This window comes from Aethalodelphis obliquidens, unplaced genomic scaffold (genome assembly GCF_003676395.1).
Source record: "Aethalodelphis obliquidens isolate GAN/ISIS:26980383/991018 unplaced genomic scaffold, ASM367639v1 scaffold11, whole genome shotgun sequence".
Lineage (NCBI taxonomy): Eukaryota > Metazoa > Chordata > Mammalia > Artiodactyla > Delphinidae > Aethalodelphis > Aethalodelphis obliquidens.
In genome coordinates this window covers 7,901,275-7,920,764 of record NW_020837955.1, presented here as the reverse complement: position 1 = coordinate 7,920,764, position 19,490 = coordinate 7,901,275, and the positions used below count along the sequence as shown (strand labels likewise).

Sequence of the window (19,490 nt, the reverse complement as noted above, 5' to 3'; positions counted from 1 at the left end):
GCTCCTTGCGAGGGGGCGGGCCGCGACTCCCCCCGGAAGCGTTCTTTCCCAGGCGGCGTTTCCTTCCTGTATGAGGCTGCTAGGGCCTCTTGCGGCCGCTGTTCTGCTGGGGGGGTGAGTAGCGGGTTTCCGCGGGGCTTCGTGGGACGGGCGAAGGGTCCCGCAGAGGTCCTTTAGGAGCTGGCTCGGGTCCGGGAAGCCGAGTGGGAAAGGTCACCCCGCCGTCCTCCCGTGCCCCACCTCATTGCCGCCCCTCAGCTTCTCGCAGCCCTTCGTATCCAGCGGATTAACCTCCAAGGGCGTCCCGGGCTCCGCCTTGGCTTTCGGCCCGGCCTAGGCCCTTAGGTCTCCGTTAGCGCTGCCCCCAAGAGTTAGGCCATTTCCAGGGAATCTCTGTAGGCAGCCCGGTCGCTGCGGGGGCTTGAGGTCGTACCGGGCGACCTCAGAACCGGGGTCCTAGGCAAAGGCGGACAGAATGAAGCGGGTCTGATTGTCGCACAGGCACTGCTACCACCTAGTGCAAAAGTGAAGGAGGTTCTTCAAGCCTAGGCACGCTTTCGCAGAGGATGGTGGTGTTAATAATAACCTGTCCTTTATGTGAAGGTTGGCAGGCTTTCATTGTCATAGGCTGTGTTCATAGGGCCTTGATGTCTGCGAAACTGGGACTTCTGGGGTTGAGAAAAACTTTGTAAAACACTGCGGTGAATTAGAGAAATGCTATGGTAGGAATACTCTACTCTTGGTCCTTAACCTGTCAGTAAACTGCTCATTGACGAGGGGGTACGATTTTTAATTTTTCTACCCTGAAATGGAGAACTCTTTAAAATGAAACTATCTGGTATCATATTTGCCTAACAGATAACTCTGAATTACAGTGTTTTGCCATATTTCTTGTACATGGCACCATCTATGTTTATGTGTATATTTGTTGATTCTGATGTTTATACAGAATTGAAATACAGTCCCTACTGTTGTATGCATGTGCAACTTTTATTATATATTCTGCTGTAATGGTATTTTTACCGTAACGGCCTTACATTGCAGGCATATCTATGTCATATGAATGATAAATGAGCGTATAATAAAGCGTATACAGTTACAACCTACAAGGAGGTGTTTCAGTTTCATTTCAGGATTTTGAAGTCATTTTAAAAGAAGGATAACTGTTTTAGAAGTGGCTATAGGTCCAGAGTACTGTATTGCGGTTAATAATTTAATTATAGTAAAGTATATAGTTAACAGAGGTTTTGCGTCTTGATTTTTTTAATAGATCTAAAAACTGTTCTCTTGATGACTGGGAGGTACTGATAGCAGTCGTAGTTCATGTAGTTCAGTGAACATCCAGTAGGTGGCAGTTTTATCGCTACTCACTCAAACTTTAAATAAATGAAAACATTTTATTCGAATATCACTAGTTTAAGTTAGTAAATCTTTATTTTGCCTGTTGGTTTCTTCTCATCTGTGAGTATTACTCCTGCATAATGATACCACATATAACAACTGCATTTTCAAATTTACTGTGTTGGAATAAAGGCTAGGGAAGACAATTTTTCATTTCCTAGAAGAAGGAGGGTATTGTTAACCCATCTTTAGGAATCCATGCTGATGGAAGAAAGCACAATTTGATTTGTTACATGAAAGATTTTAACCAAGTGGCTTCTTTCTAGCTTCATTTTTTTGTTGGTGGAGTGGTTGGTTGTTCTAGCTTCATTTTTAATAAGATAATAACTGTACTATGCATTCCTTGAGTAAAGTAATTGTGTCTTAGCTATTATTGTATACCCAGTATATAGTAGGCTATCTATATACATGATCAGTAAGTGTTTTATTGTATGAATTGAATTATTTAACATCCCTAGGCCAAAATTTCTTTATCCAAAATGAAGGCTTTCAGTTATTTAGTTGTTAAGTTTAAATTAAATAATGTATTATTGTGACGTGAATGTCTCCCAGTAATGCAGAAGGTTGGAATCCTTGACTTTTCTTTTGGAAATCGTCCAAAATTCTGGCAGCAATTCTGTTGGAATGATTGAAGAGAATCTTTAACTGAATAATGCTAGTGAGAATAGAAACAATAATTTTAGAGCTGGAACGACCATAGATATTAGTCTATGAAGTACCTAATTTTCACCTGTTTCTGAGCCATCTGTACAAATTTTGTTTTATTCCTTTTCACATGAATACAAAATATACTTTTTTTCCCCCCGAGTAACATAGCACTCAGCACACTCCTATGCTGCGAGAGTATAATGGCATTATTTGAGGCTGAGATTCTATCTCTCAAAATGTGATAGTCACATCATCCATAAAAAGTTTATTCTACTGGGTGGTCATTGTCTTTGATACAGGTGTGCATGCCTCCTGTAAGCCAAGCTGTGGTTGATGTAACTGCTTAGGCATATGTGTAAAAGTAGACATGTTGCATCCTTTTTTCCTCTTTATCTTGAGTGAGAGCTGTATAGTTGTGGGTCAAGCATTTTGAAGATTCTGTTGTTTCATATTTAGCTAAGTTGTTGGAAAGAATAAGATGGCTCCAAAAATTTCATGTCCCTTGTTAGTTGAGAAAATAGCATGTATACATTTCATCAGGCCTTGGAAGCCTTTAAAAGTAAGTATGAGAGAAAAGTGAGTCTGTTCACAGTTTGAATTTCACTCAAAAATTACCTGGTATACCATCACATTAGTAAAGTATTTCATTGTTGGGCTGCCTTTTTTCAGTTGGATAAGTGTTATAGTCATTATTTTTCTAGGTTCCCTGACATAATTAATTAAAAGCTGATTAAAACAGTAAATGCTTTAAGATGTTTACTGCATTTTTCAAATAGAATTGTTCTCTACTTAAATTATATGAGCTTTTAGAAAAGTTTATTAAAAATTATAATAAATAAACCTCAGTTTCCAAGAGGAGATTAAAATGTGTTTATTTACGTTTTATTAACATTTAAAAATCCATTTCTCTTTAAATAAAACACTTTTTAAGGTAGGCGATGTTGAATTTGACTAGAAGTTTTTCTTGCTTAGTTTACGCTACCTATCAGTCTCCCGATTTTAATGAATCTAGTTACTACCTAGTGGCATTTCTGTTTGTTTTTCAAGGTTAACAATCAAGATGGTACATGCTGAAGCCTTTTCTCGTCCCTTGAGTCGGAATGAAGTTGTTGGCTTAATTTTCCGTTTGACAATATTTGGTGCAGTAACATACTTTACAATCAAATGGATGGTAGATGCGATTGATCCAACCAGAAAGCAGAAAGTAGAAGCTCAGAAACAGGTATGATTAAAATGTTTGAGGATCATTTTTCTTGTAGCTAGCAGATATTTTCCCATAAAACTAAGGATATAGTGGAATTAGAAAGTAATAAAAAATTCCATAAGACCCATGTGGAAATGTGTTTTTATGTGATATTTAATTTCATTATTCCTAAAAAAAGTATTTGTTTCTCAAATCCTTTTTGACTGTATAAGCAACTTAGAAGAAAGAATGATGAAGAATAAAAATATTACAGCATTTTGTTATGAATACCCTAATTAGAATATTTTTGTCAGCTTATAAGTGAAGGAATCTAGGTAAAATTTTTCAGCAGACTAAACAAAAAATTTTTTCTTCAGTAATGGTATACATTGTGCTTTGTGAGACATTTGAAATGTTTGTTTTGTAAATAAGTTCATTTGTGTCATATTTTAGATTCTACATAAGTGATATCATATGATATTTGTTTTCCTCTGTCTGACTTATTTTACTTAGTACCATAATCTCTTGGTCCATCCATGTTGCTGCAAATGGCATTACTGCATTCTTTTTATGGCTGAGTAGTATTACATTGTAAATATATACCACATTTTCTTTATCCATTCATCTGTCCATGGACATTTAGGTTGCTTCCATGTCTTGGCTATTGTAAATAGTGCTGCTGTGAACATTGAGGTGCATGTATCTCTTTGAATTATAGTTTTCTCCAGATATATGCCCAGGAGTGGAATTGCTGGATCCTATGGTAACTCTGTTTTTAGTGTTTTACAGAATCTCCATACTGTTCTCCATAGTGGCTGCACCAATTTACTTGCCACCAACAGTGTAGGAGGGTTCTCTTTTCTCCATACCCCCTCCAGCATTCATTATTTGTTGACTTTTTGGGGGACTTCCTTGGCAGTCCAGTGGTTAAGACTTTGCCTTCCAATACAGGGGGTGCAGGTTCAATCCCTGGTCGGGTAGCTAAGATCCCACATGCCTCGCAGCCAAAAAACCAAAACATAAAACAGAAGCAATGTTGTAACAAATTCAATAAAGACTTTAAAATTGGTCCACATCAAAATATATATATATTATTTGTAGACTTTTTTGATGATGGCCATTCTGACTGCTGTGAGATGATACCTCATTGTAATTTTGATTTGCATTTCTCTAATAATTAGTGATGTTAAGTATCTTTTCATGTGCTTATTGGCCATCTGTATGTCTTTGGAGAAATGTCTATTTAGGTCTTCTGTCCATTTTTTGATTGGGTTGTTTGTTTTTTTGTTATTGAGTTGTATGAGCTGTTTGTATATTTTGGAAATTAAGCCCTCGTCGGTAGCATCATTTGCAAATATTTTCTCCCAGTCTGTAGGTTGTCTTTTTATTTTGTTTATGGTTTCCTTTGGTGTGCAAAAGCTTATAAGTTTGATTAGGTCCCATTTGTTTATTTTTGCTTTTCTATTGCCTTGGGAGACTGACCTTAGAAAACATTGCTACAATTTATGTCAGAATGTTTTGCTTATGTTCTCTTCTAGGAGTTTTATGGTGTCATGTCTTATATTTAAGTTTTCAAGCCATTCTGAGTTTATTTTTTGTATGGTGTGAGGGAGTATTTTAACTTCATTGATTTACATGCAGCTGTCCAGCTTTCCCAACACCGCTTGCTGAAGAGACTATCTTTTCTCCATTGTATATCCCATGAAAGACTTTTGAGTAGGTGGATGATATGCACAGCAGTGTTTTAAGGATACCTTACTGTAGCATATAACAGGAATTAGAATCAGGGAGACTAGGAGCAAGATCTGTTGGTTATAGACTGCAGTAATCCTGGCAAAGACCTAGAATAAGGGAGTGACAAAAGGAGTGGAATGGGTGAAATAGATGAATGCTGGAAGGACTTTGTGATGACAGAGAAAAGAAAAAGGACATCTTATAGATGAATCTGAGATTTGTCTGGACTCCTCAGAGATTCATAGTATCTTTTATAGTTTTAGAATCTGTAGATGGGGCAAATATATGGGAAAATGACATTTGATTTGGGCATATTGAGTTTGTGTTGGTGGTAGGAATCCAGAAAAATGTTCATCCAACTGTTGAAATTGTAGGTCTAAATCTCAGGAAAAAGGTCAGTCTTTGGAGATTCCTTATCAGATGCTCATAAGTAGTTGGACTCATTAGAGCAGTTAGTCTCAGTGAGATGGCGTAGGCCCCAGTGCTATTCCTGTGTAGCTGTGTATCACTTGTGGGTTTTTTCCCAAACTACTCCACTTTCCTTCTTCCACCATTAGGATTTATACATTCAAATATTTGTTGAGAGCTTATGTAATTGTCACTATGATAGATGCTGATGACTGTATTGAGAGTGGTGAGGTCTCTAAAGGAGAGAAATTGGTAGTCTAAAGTATTTTTATTTAAAAAAAAAAAGGTAGAAAATTGATAAAGTATCCAACTTAGGCTGGAAAAAGTATTTTTTAAATAAAAAATAAACCCATAGATAGTGAAAGAATGGAAAGAATAAACCCATAGATAATGAAAGAATGGAAATAATAAAGATAAGATAAATTAGTAGAAAATAGAATATATGAGAGAATGAATAGAAATATAGAAAATGAATATATAATAGAGAAAATCAGTAAAACCAAAAGTTGGTTATTTGAAAAGACTGATAAAATTGACACTTCTGTAAAACCAATCAAGAGAAAAATGAAGCCACCAATTAGTATTACTAGGAATGATAAAAGACATGCAATAGCAGATGCTGCAGACATTAAAAATAAGGACAGTTAATAAGTATATCAATAAATTTGAAAACCTAAATGACACAAACTCTTAGAAAATTGTGAATTACCATAGCTGACTTAAGAATTAGAATACATGAATAGTTCCATAACTATGAAATAAATTAATGTTGGAAAAATATTTCCATAAAGAAAACTCCAGGATCATAGAGTTCTACTGGCAAATTCTAGCAACATTTAAGAAACAAATTAATAGTAACAATTTTATATAAACTCTTCCAGAGTGTAGAAAATGAGAAACACTTACCAAACCTTTCTATGAGGGTAGCATAACAACAATTCCAAAACTTAAAATGAATATAAAAATCTTAAACAAAATATTTACAAGCTGAATTCAGCAGTGTATAAAAAAGATAATATATTATGGCCAGTTGAATTTATTCCAGGAATTAAAGGCTGGCTTCATTTGAGGGGAAAAAAATACATATATATTAATTTTAAAATGCATATATATTAATATTCTATATTAACAGATTTGAGGATGAAACTATGATCATATCAATGCAGCAAAGGCCTTTGTTGAAATTAAACACTTATTCTTGATTTTTAGAAATGCTCTTAGAAAATAGGAATAAAAGATAATGTCTTTAGCATGATAGAATGAATTTACTACAGGAAACAGTTCATGGTAAAAAATTGAAAGCATTTTCTTTATGATTAGGAGCAAGTCAAGGAAGCCTGTTGTCATCACTTCTATTTAACATTTTTACTGATTATTAGCTAATGCATAAGTCAAGAAAAAAGATAAGAGATAGCAGTATTGGAAAAAAATAAACAGTTATTACTCACAGGTAATATAATTTACATAGAAAGCCAAAGAAAGCCTACAGATAAACTATCAGGATTAATAAGAGTTTAAGGGCTGCTGGATACAAAATCAGTACACAAAAGTCAGCTGTATTTCTGGATACCCACCACAGTTGGAAAACACAGTTTTTAAAAGATACTATTTATAGTAGCATCAAAAATATTCAGTAACTGACAAACACAAGTTATACAACACATTTATAGAGAAAATTATAAAACTATTGAAGGCTTAAGTTCAATTCAGTGCCAATTAAAAAATACCCAAAGACTTCTTTTGTTTGTTGTATTTTTCTTCTAAAATTTATATTGAGGAATAAAAGTTTAGTAATAGGTAAGACACTCCTGAAAAACGAGACATGTGTGTTGGGGGAGGAAAAATTTGCCTTGTTTATATCAAGACTTACGATAAAGCTATAGTTATTAAAACAATGTGTGGGCTTCCCTGGTGATGCAGTGGTGAAGAATCCGCCTGCCAATGCAGGGGACACAGGTTCGAGCCCTGGGCTGGGAAGATTCCACATGCCGCGGAGCAACTAAGCCCATGAGCCTCAACTACCGAGCCTGCGCTCTGGAGCCCGCAAGCCAAAACTACTGAAGCCCGTGAGCTTAGAGGCTGTGCTCTGCTATAAGAGAAGCCACTGCAATGAGAAGCCGGCGCACCGCGACGAAGGTAGCCCCCATTCGTCGCAACTGGAGAAAGCCCGCGTGCAGCAACGAACACCCAACACAGCCAAAAATAAATAAATTAAAAATAAAAATAAATAAATTAAAAAACAAAACAATGTGCTATTGGCACAGGGGTGGATTGGCAAATATACCAGAATAGACTCCAGAAACGGTCCTACCTGTAATATGGAAACGATGTGTGACATAACTGGCTTTGCTTTGTAGATTATTGGAGAACGGATGGACTTTTCAGTAAACAATACTTAGACCATTGGCTCTATATGGGAGGGAATAAAATTTGATTTCTGCTTGATTCCGTGCACAATAATCTCTTCCTGGGATTAAAAACTTAAATTTATTCATATAACAGATATTCATTGAGCACCTACTCTGTGGTTCTTTATACCTCATCTGCATGTTCTAAAGATATTCTTTTTAACCTATCCAATTTTAATAAAAGCACTTTTAAAAAAAACAAGTGGCCAGAGGAGGAGGAATAAAACCAGAATAATGTAAGTTGTTGGTACCAGTCTTTCCCACCCCAGCTTACCTTGAAGTATACAAAATACTGCAGATTGTAACAGTGCTTCACTGTGGCAGTTATTTTCAAATAGAAGGATGTTACATTTTGAAACATCAGAATTTGGAGAAGTTGGTGGGGTGTTAAATATAATTTTTAAAAGCCCCTTCTTAAATTCTTTCCCACTATCTGGAAAATCACTGTGTGTGTGAAGTCACCAAAGCCTAGGGAAAAGAAGTTTGCAAAAGAGAATTGGTTGTAAATGTTGTATTATGAAATGATCCAGGAGAAGATGTCATGAGGAATGTGAACGAAGAAAGCAATCAGATTTATTGAAATCATTAAAGAGAGCAATTTCCGTTCAGTGGGGACAGCAAGTGTAATTTGAAGTAAAAGAACATAGTTGTTGCAGAGTTTGCTGAGGGAAGGGTAAAGAAGAAAGGGGAAAAGACTAGCGGAGCAGGTGGAGAGTTGCTGCCAAAGAGGAGGGAGGTAGGTCCTAGAAGAACCAGGAGGGATTGGGATCGGTAGTTACAGGAAGATTTTAAGGTAGAGTTAACTGTTTTATTCTCGACAAAGGGGAGAGGTTATAACTAAATGTGCTTGGGAGTGGAGGAGGTTTGGGACCTGCTGAGGTAAATATGTGATGAGTATATAACGAGATAAATCACAGTAGGTTATGGAACATTAGGGCATAATTGAAGAAAGCATGAGTTTATTAGGAACTCAATTGTTTTGTTTTTATGAACTTCTTGAGCATTTCTCAGCAGGTTGGGAGCAGATAAATTGAATGGTGGTGCTGAACCTGCATTGAAGATAGGGCTAACTGGTATAACAATAAGTGTAAGGAATCGTATGTTTCTAAGGAAGACATTCTGTGGTACAGGCCATTTAGGAAGTCAGATGGGGGATAATTTAGTTGGTGTATAGAAAGGAATTAAGGAATTAGAGTGCGTATTGAGGGCAAAGATCAGGTGTGAATGTGGGAGAGGAGGAAGGTATGACTCCTGTGGTCACAGAGGAAGAACACTGACTATAAAAGCTTAGATAACGTTTCGAGATTACCAGATAATCCATGGGGCTGATGTGAGCTTAAAGGCAGTGCAGTTTTGAGATGAAAGGTGAAGGATGACATAGGTGCATTCAAATCAGGAAGAGTAACCTAGAAGTAGTCTTACGTTTGGATTAAACAGGGTATTTGTAAATAATTTCTAGTCTAAAGCCAGGAATACTTCCAGCCTTACTAAATGTGGCATATTTAATTGGTAATGAGAGAGGAGATGGTTTCAGCAGAGTGTTAAAGAGGGACAAGGGTTTTCTGGGCACGTGCCACTGTTGGATCATATTGAGATATAGCACAAGAGTTTTGATAGGTATGTCTGTAATAAAAGGATGGGTTGGATTAATTGAGATGTTAGAAGACAGGGAATCTCTATGTGTACTATTAAAGAGCTTTCAAGTACAAGATGAATAACTTAATGCTTGACCTCTCCTGGGCATTTGTATATACAGTATTTTGTTTAGCATATTAATTAGACTATATAATATTCCTGAGATTGTAGTTTAGTTGTCAAAGGCCTGGAAAGATTCACTACTGAGAATTCATACACATGAAGGTCATATATTGTGACCTTAGTCGTTAACTTAGGGAGTCATTAATAGTCATTAACTTAGGGAGTCATTAATAGTCTCCCTCTTTTTAGTCCTATCATTGATATTGTAATATCATTGATATTGCAATATCATTGATATTGTAAGATTCAAAACTTCATTTCAGTTATTTTGATATAAGTAATAGATGAAATTGTGAAGGGCTGATACACTGAAATCTTAAACTGGAACTCTCAACTGCCAGGTGTTTTTAAGAGCAGCCATCATAGAATGCCAGTTACCATTTAGAAGAGCTAACATTTGTTGACACCAGGAAGCCATTGTGAACTGCATTACCAATCAAGTGGCCCTAAAACCATGGTTTACTGGAGCTGAATCTTAGAAGACTGAGCTGAAGTAAATAAGGAAATTCAGATGGGAAATCAGTAAGGAATAAGCAGTTAGTGTTGCCTGAGTGGCCAAGGGGATAGATAGAAGTGATGAGGAAAGAAAAGCAACAAGAGGGAAATTCGAGATAAAACTCAGTGCATTATAGTGTTTTATACAGTAACATAGCAGAAGAGTATTATAGTAGAAAGCCATCTTATCCAGCAACTTTTGGGTTATACGATAAAGTCAGAAGATATAAGTGCACTAACGCTAAAAGAGAAGATAATTGTCTCCGCATGTCTAGAAAAGGGTGCTTGTTAATATTTTAATGTAAGTTTGTGGTAAAGGCTTATACCTAATGTATAAAGATAATTCTTCAAATTCTTTGCTATTTCCTACTTAAATGTATTTTTTAAAGCTTTATATCAATTTCCTCTATCTACACTTAAAATTGGAATACTTCAGCTATGACCTCAGTAAAAGTTTTTTGAAATAAGTTGAATTAGTTCATCTTTGTTTTTTCACTCTTGTTGTGCTATCTCTAACTTTCTAAAATTATTCTTCCAGAAGAACAACCAATTTTATGAATCTTTTAGAACCTTTATGAAATGAGTGTTTCTATTCTACTGCTCCTTTATTCCATTTCCTCCTTCCTCATTCTAGGCAGAAATATTAGTTCACTATTTCCTATTTCCCCACTTCTTTACTTTTTAAATATACTTTACATGGAGAAAAAGTGAAATAGAGTGTAAGGATAAAAAATACTATGAAACAGTTGAAAAGATGGGTATAAAGTAAAAAGTAAGTTTCCCTCCTACCTCTGATTCCTCACCCACAGTTCACCGTTTTCCCTCAGAGTGGGAGAGACCCACTTGAAAAACCAAGCAAATGTGGGTGACTAGAAAGTATAATTGTCATTAAGCTGTAAACAGTAAAGCATTGCATGAGCATAAGCCATTTTTCAAGTAGTCCAATCATAATTTTGTTTTTCTAGGTAAAACATTTTAGAAATAAGGGCTCAGTTAAATGTGTCAAAGCTAGACAATTGGATAACTTGTTCCTGGAACACAGTTTGGTACTGGTATGATGTGTTTTGGGGTGCTTTCTTTTCATTTACTTGTGTGTTAAGCATGTTCTGCTCTTCCAAATGAGAAATGTTAGTGTTTTAACAGAACATGAGCTTTGAAATTAGATCAGAGTTTGAGCTCTGGTAATGCTAATTCATAGCTGTGTAGTCTTGCCAGTTCTTTACATTTCTCTGACCCTTGAGTTCTCCATCTGAAAAATGAGAATAATAATAGCTACTTCTCAGGATGGTTTCAAGGGTTGATTGTAAACTGTATCCAGCACAGTGCCGGGAATGTGGTAGGTGCTCAATAAACGTTAATTTTTTTTCTCTTTCCTATCAATGTTATTAATGCAACCTGAAGACATTGTTAAATGAAACTCCTGTTGTGGAGAAAAGATTCTAGGTAAACTCAACTATAGCGTTTTCTGTCTCTATAAAGTAAACAACATAGTTCATAATTTTTATTTAGGAAATTCCAAATATAAATAAAGGTAGCAAGAGGCAATTGTGGCCTAGAGTAAAATTTTAAGGGCAAGTAGCTAATAGAGAGAAAAGCATGGTTTCTCGAATACTGACATTTTGGACCAGATGATGGGGGTGGGGAGGCAGAATATCCTTTCCTTCTTGATTGTTTAGCAGCATCCCTGTCTCTGCTGACTAGATACCAGCAGCACTGCCCCACCCACCCAAGTGGTGACAACCAAAAGTATTTCAGGCATTGCCAAATGTCCCCTAGGGGGCCAGAATCACCCCTGGTTGAGAACCACTGTATTAGAGCATGGCCTAAAAAGAACACATGTGGGATGGCTTCACATTTATAGAAGAACAAAGGAAAAGAAGAGAAATTAATGCTATTATAGGTACAAAAAACAGGATACTGTTCATAGCTGACACATTTAAAGTCAGTGAAAGAGAAGATATTTGTAAGAAAGAGATAAAAGAATTTGGAAAGGCTGCTTTATCCGTTGATTCAGAGGCGTGGCTAAATAGGAAAAATGATGTGGTTCATAGCACTTTTTTAAAAAAAAAGTGTGATATTACTAGGATATGATCAACACACATCCTGATCCTCTAACCAGTCTATAACTATAATGCTGTATGATGTGATTTTTTTAAGAGTAGCAATACCCCTGACAAATAGCAAGATTATATATAATCAAAAGTATTCTAGGAAAATGTAACAACAAAAATTTAGGTAAATATGATTTACCAGAGTACCTTCATTTCTAAAACTGTTCACTTAATTGAAATTTGGATATATTATGTCTAGATTTTTAAAGACTCTTTAGTTGGTACAAACTCCAGTCATGTAACTGAGGGAACCAAGGTAATATATATGATGGTTAGAGTATAGGCTCTAGAGTTGGGACTGCCTGGATTCGTATGTTGCCTCTTCCATTTGCTAATTTTTAACCTAAGACAAATAACAGTCTGAGCTACGCTTCAGTTTCTTTTTCTGTGTTGGGGAGAAATTGTACCTACTTCATAGGATCTCTCTGAGGATTCAATGAGTTAATCCATCTACAGTATTTTGGCGTAATATTTGGCACACTCAGTAAATGTTTTACTGTTAACATTATTTTTATTTTAGTTGAAAGCTGTGTTGCTTTGCTAGAGCTTATAGCTTTAAGGCTAGTTTTGCCCAGCTCTAAAAATATATGCAAGTATACTTCTAATTGAAAATTATTTTTATTATCTCTGGTTGTGTAGCCCCAAGAATTGACTTTAAAAAGGATAGTATCTCAGAACAATTTGAAATTAGTTAGGTTGAACACCTGTTGTAGATATATGGGTAATTTGAGGAAAGTTGGGCACCAGTTTTCAGATACTCTGTCAATTGAAGGAAAGAAACTCCAGTTGTCCATTTCTTGATAGCCTTAACTCCTCGATCTTTCATCTTGAGGCTTCATTTTCACCTGTCATCATAATCCTGCTAGGAAAGAAATCAAGTTGGACCTTAGAATCTCATTGGAGCAATGAGAGGCCATGTATATATCTCTTCAATCATGTACCCTATTTTCTCATTTCCCAAAAGCTGGTTTAAATTGCCCTGGTTTCTGTAGAGTAGACCTTCAAATCTGTTTTTACTTAAGGACCTAAGAATGGGGAAGGATGAAACAAGTGGCATAGAATATCTCTGGAAAATCTTGTATGTCTGTTCATTGCTCTTTAGACTTCGCTACATGTTATGGAGTGCCAGTGTCTAAATATCAAACTAAAGGAGGTTGCTTGTTTTTCCTTTCTAGGCAGAAAAATTAATGAAGCAAATCGGTGTGAAAAATGTGAAGCTTTCAGAATATGAAATGAGTATTGCTGCTCATCTAGTAGACCCTCTTAACATGCATGTAGGTATCTTTAATCTTATTTAATATTTTTTTTTGTCTAGCATTTTGTATCAAGAGTCCCAAAGACCATGACCAGGTTTGATGATTCTCTAGGAGGAATCACAGGATTCAGTGTAGTCATACTCCTGGATATAATTTATTACAACAAAAGGATACAAGGCAAAATTAGCAAAGAAAGAGGGGCGTGGAATAAAGTCTGGAGGAAGTCAGGCACCAGCTTCCAAGAGTCTTCTAGTGAAGTCACACAGGGTGCACTTAATTCTTTCAGCAACAGGTTATGAGAACACCTGTCAAATGCTATCTACCAAAGAAGCTCATTAGAGACTTAGGGCCCAGGGTTTTAATTGGGACTGGTCACATAGACTGCATCTTCCTAACATGTGTCAAAATTCTAGACTCCCATAAGCAAAACATGTATCCACCATAAACCATATTGTTTGCACAAACGGTTTAGGCACAGTGAGCTGTTCTCATCAGGAAAATGGAGGAAACTCTCCCAAAATCTAAGTATCTCCCATACTCCAGCGAGGGGCTAGCCTTGCAAGCAGGACTTTCCAAGGATAATCGTCTCGGGCCTGCTGTGTTAACTTTTTTTGTGCACATTTGTTTAGTTAAACCTGTACTTTTATATATTCACCTTTGTGGCATATAAAATTACTGCTTTAAGTCATGTGGATATTTGACTTGGAGTTCAAATCTAGATGTTTTTATAAGGTATGATAGACAACATGAGATTCTGAATCCCAGTTTTTCCCTTTATGGCCTTGGTAAATTATTTTCTCTTTGAGTTTCAGTTCCCTCATGTATAATCCAGGGACAATGTAATACCTGCTCTACCTACTTCTAAAGGATTATTTTGAGCATCAGATTAATGTAATTTATAAACTCTAAAATCCTCTGTGAATATTCTGTAACAATAGGTGTAAATAAGTAGAGTGAAATACAATATCCTTATCTCCAAATCTAGGAAATAAAAATCTACAATGTCTATTAATATCTGTGTGCACAGAGACATACATGCCTTTCCAGAATTAATCCTCTGTTTGAAATGAACTCAGTTCTTTGTTATAGCTACAAGTGAAAGTCAGTGATGATTTTTTCAGATCTGGCTGCGCTTTTTCACTTTTTTTTTATGGTGGAAAATAAATGTGTTGTAAATATTGCTTCCGAACAGCCCCACCTCCAGCCCCTTTACTCTTCCAAGTTAAAGCTAGGTTGTTTTTGTTTGTTTTTCAGGTCTTTTTCAGTTAGTTTATCCAGTGCCCACGCCCCAAAAAATTTTTTTAAGCTGAGTCAGAAGGCTTTGAAATACACAAGCTGTTATCAGTTTTGAAAAAATGTATCCCCGTTTACTCTCTATAAAGATATAAGACAAGTTTTGACACAGTTTACTTTTAATTAGTAAAATTCAGAAGCCCAGTTTGGTGAGTATAAGCCTTATTTCTAAATTCATTCTTATTATGTTTGACAGCATCGTCTGTGAATTAGGCCACTCAGCTAGTGCTGAACTGTCTGTCAGAGCTGGCTCTCATTCTTCTTGGCAGAGTATTTCCTCATCTTAATGGAGTGAGGTCAGCTTATTAGATCCTAAAACTCAGAGTTTTGAGTGTTGGACCTAGGGCCTTTTTTTTTTTTTTTTGGAATAGGTAGTTGACTATTAAATTTCAGCTCATGGTAGTTTAATAATTTCAGTATTGCTTAAAAGTACTTATATTAATATATCATTTTAAACTTTTATTATTTAGGTATAATTAAGGCTTACCATTTGGGGGGATTCTTTTTTACTTCGGTGAACATACATTAGCTGTAAAACTTCATGCTGACCTTAACTTTTACAGGTTACTTGGAGTGATATAGCAGGTTTGGATGATGTCATTACGGATCTGAAAGACACAGTCATCTTACCTATCAAAAAGAAGCATTTGTTTGAAAATTCCAGGCTTTTGCAGCCTCCAAAAGGTATGGTAAAACTTTATATTTGCTAAAGCATTAAAAATCTGGAACACATGGAAACTTTCTGCCATTATAGAACTGGTGTTTTTGAAGTTGGGTTTTCAAGAGACTGCTGAGATCCAGTGAACTGTTTTATAAATAATGATTTTTAAATAATTGCTTATTCTTCAGCTTCCAAATTTAGGTAAAGTTTTTCCCCATAGTTACATGTCAAAATAATCCCTTTATTTCAAATTCATTTTTATTACTTACAAGAAAATGAAATTAGGGAAATAGAGGATAAAAAAAGATTCAAGGTAACAGTATGGGTTTTTGTCTTCAAGATAAGACTTCTGGTTGTTTCATGATTCTAGTGATTTTTTTTCCTCTTGGTAATTTTATTTTAGATTGCAATGGTAGTTTTTTGTTTGGTTTTGTTTTTAAGGAAATAGTGAACTACAGATGAACTAGAAATTAAATACTACTTATTTTTAAGGGAAACATTTTCTTATTCCTAGTTAGTGATTACTTCAAAAGCCTTGGAACTCAAGAATTGAAAGTATTTATAACTACATCCTTAAATATAATACTTTTATTATTGGCCATTCATATATTGATCATGTTTAAGACTTGTTAAAGGCGATTCAGATGTAGCTTACGTGATAATTGACAGTGAGATCTGTAGAAGTGTGTTGCCATGGCTTTCAAATACAAACGCTGTAGCGTAGCTTATTTAGTAGAAGCTTCTAGTAGAAGCTTCTCTTTATTGTATTGCCATGTAGTAGAAACTTCTCTTTATTGTATTGCCAAAACTAGAGAGGTTGCTAGTCAAGACTGAAATCAAATTATTAGACAAGTGCATTTCTCAGAAAAGGATCTTTAGAAATATCAAAATAACATGTATAAGTTGTAGTTTATAATCTTACTAATTTTGCAGCTATATCAAAAAGTGCATTAATTTATATTTCAAAGATAATTGAAGCCAATAACTGTACATTTTTATGAAGTAGAAAATTCTTGTTTCTGGTAAATAGAGGCTGACAGTTACCACCAAAAATGGCATTCTCTTTTTGTTAACTAAAACAACAAATCTGTTTTTTATGTATTTTACTTTCTGAAACAACAAAGCTACTTTTTTTCTAACAAGAAGCATTTACTCTATTGTGATTTAAAAAGAAATTTTTTTCCCCCAAAGAAAATTTCAAATGATTTATCTGAGCCCAGATCAAGAGTAAGGCAAATGTTGGATTACTAAGTTCTTCAGTACCCTCTTGCAGGTTGTTTATAGTGTGAACAAGAAAGAACTTTTGTCAATTTTTATGTCTCATTTTCACAATGTTAATGAATTTAGGAAATTTTTTTATGCTGTTAGAGAAAGCTTTTCTCATCAGTGATGGCTTAGGCCAGGTAACTGGGTGACTTCACCAGTTGGACTTGGTTTAAAGCCCCAATTAGCATAGCAGATACCAAATTATGAGGGAGTACTTTAACAGCCTTATGTAAATCTGCTTTTTATTTAAAAGCATTATCTAAAACTGAAGGTGGTTCCTATGTGTATTTAAATTTTTTTTTAAGTTACATGAGTATTTCCTTATTATGTGATCTAAAAGTTTTACTATTTGAGCTTTTTCAGCTTTGCATTTTTGGAAAATTTTTTACCAAGAACAAAAGTTTGAAAAATCATTGATTTACTTTTTGACCCCCAACATAAATTGGTTATTGGTGTACAGAAGCAGAGTATACAATCAGTTGCGTACCATACTTGTTCCATTTGGGAACTGGAAATAGGTTACGTAGCTTAGACTCATTGCTTTATTGCCAATTTTATGTTTTCCTTAGTTCATTGCTGTCTAAGCTGAAATTGATCACTGCCTCCCAGACTATAGCAAGTTAATTTGAGAATGATTTGTTATGTCATGAATGTGTGACACATGATAATCATACTTAGTAACGTATAAAGATATGGTGTCACTTATTGGTTACAAGAACATGCCATAAAATACTGATGGTTGCATTAAAAAATGTAACCCTTTCTTCCCCCCAAACATTTAAAAATTTACAATAGTTAAAATTCCATTTGAGGGACTTCCCTGGTGGTCCAGTGGTTAAGACCCCATGCTCCCAATGCAGGGGGCCTGGGTTCGAACCCTGATCAGGGAACTAGATCCCGCCTGCCACAACTAAGAGCCCCCACACAGCCAAATAAATATTTAAAAAAAAAAAAAAATTAAAAAAAAATCCATTTGAATGCTGTATGGTCCTTCTATAAAATCTGAATTCAGTAATCATTATTTTGGCACATAACTTCTATGCTTGTGAATGTCATCATACTCCATGTTTTGATGCATTCTTTAAAATGTAGATAAGAAATATATGTTTTGAAAGATGGACTTTCTGAGGTCATAAAGGCCTATAACTTCCCCTCCCTCCCCCCAGTACTCTGTATTTAAGTAGTTTTACAGATATTTATTTTTCCACCATTTGGACAAATTTTTTATTAAACCTTGAAAGTAAATAAACTAGTCTGAAAAAGGAAGAAAGAAAAGTTGGTCACTAATAAGATAATATATTTTTCACTAATGAGGATTATCTCAAATTTGGATTTGTTTGTCCCAATACTTCTTTTCTTCCTCATCCTAAATCTTTATTTGCATGCAGTACTTAGGAAGTGAAGCCTTTGTCCAAAACATCCATCTTAAAGAGGGGTTTGAATTTTTAAGTCTCTACAAAGTACAAAATAATAAACACATTTTTAATTCTGTTGAAGATGGTTGTAAAAGTATCAGACTAAGTTCTAAAAACTAGTTAAAATGTTATAAAACTAATAATTAAAGCTAAATGCCTCACGTTCATTTGCAGAACCACTCGTTTATCTTCATAAATATTAACATGGTGGACTCCACTTCAACAAAGGATATAGAAAACATGCCATTTTCAAATAATATTATTGCTGTACTCACTAATAAAGTATCAGATGGGACAACATGAATCTTAGTGAAGCTTAAGATACATACAGAAATGGGGATTAAACAGTTGAATAAATAATTTTAAAGCTAACATTCATGTAATTACCACCCAGGTCAAGAAGTGAGCATTGATTGTTCCTCATGTGAACCTTATCTGTCACAGCTCCATCCTCCAGAAGATTATGAAATCCAAAAGTTTTCATTGCATGTTAAATTTTTAGACATTAGTAAATAACTGCTCAATTAATAATACTAATTATAATCCCTGAAATAATTAGAAAAACTTAATCCTACTAGGAGGTACCAAAACTAAACTATTAGGAATAAAATATTCAAACTGATAAATGAATACTTTGAAACAAATCTGACAGTCTGAGAGTATTCCATGTGTTTATGAAGTGATGGTGTAGCTGCAAAGTCAACAAAATATGAAGACTTCTGCATCATTAGTTCTAAAAACCTGAGATTCAAGTAATACATATTAAAAGTTTGCTAATAGACCTGCATTCCATATTAAATTATATGATCAAAATAATAAATGTAATAATTCCATATGTTATCCCATATGTTTTCAGCTTCACTTGAATTCGATGGCATTAGACTATATTCTGTATTGTTCACATGAGCCATCTAAAAGTATCAGTAGAAGGTTCAAATTTAACTGACTTAACTGAACTTTTAGTACCTAAATGAACGTAATTAAAAAAATGCAAGGACTCCTTGACAAAATTAACATATACTGGCATTGCCTATGGATTAAAATTTTTAAATCAGCTTTAGAAGGGTTTAATTTAAAATGATTAAACATGAGTTAGTTGAATCTTGAAGAATTATTAAGACCACTAGAAATATCTGTGTGTGCTTGAGGAGAAGTTTGAACATTATTTTGAAATGTTTGGCACGAAAAAAATTTGGTAGGTTATAGAACCAAGCTCAAGTTTCTCATTTTTAAAAAAATGTAAGTTTGGCGGGGGGAGGTTTATATAAAGTACTTACTTTTCTTCCCTCATATTTTGTTTTTTATTTTTATTACATAATAGAAATATTTTGTATAACTCCAAATTCTCTCCATTTTACCCCAGCATGCTGCCTCAATTGTATTTATTTATTTGGTCATGGTGTGTGGGATCTTAACTCCCCAACCAGGGATGGAACCCAGGCCCCAGCAGTAA

The 19,490-nt window shown here is 35.0% G+C and overlaps 1 protein-coding gene across 1 annotated transcript in view; it reads left to right on the top strand.

Moving 5' to 3' along the window:
- The first annotated feature begins 3 nt into the window (after window positions 1–3).
- ATAD1 (ATPase family AAA domain containing 1) overlaps window positions 4–19,490 on the top strand; it is a 55,170-nt gene continuing 35,683 nt past the window's right edge. The window contains exons 1-4 of the mRNA XM_027111937.1: window positions 4–114; window positions 3,097–3,271; window positions 13,322–13,420; window positions 15,259–15,379. Of these exons, the coding sequence (XP_026967738.1) occupies window positions 71–114; window positions 3,097–3,271; window positions 13,322–13,420; window positions 15,259–15,379 (439 nt within the window). The 5' untranslated portion in view covers window positions 4–70. The remainder of the gene's footprint in view (window positions 115–3,096; window positions 3,272–13,321; window positions 13,421–15,258; window positions 15,380–19,490) is intronic.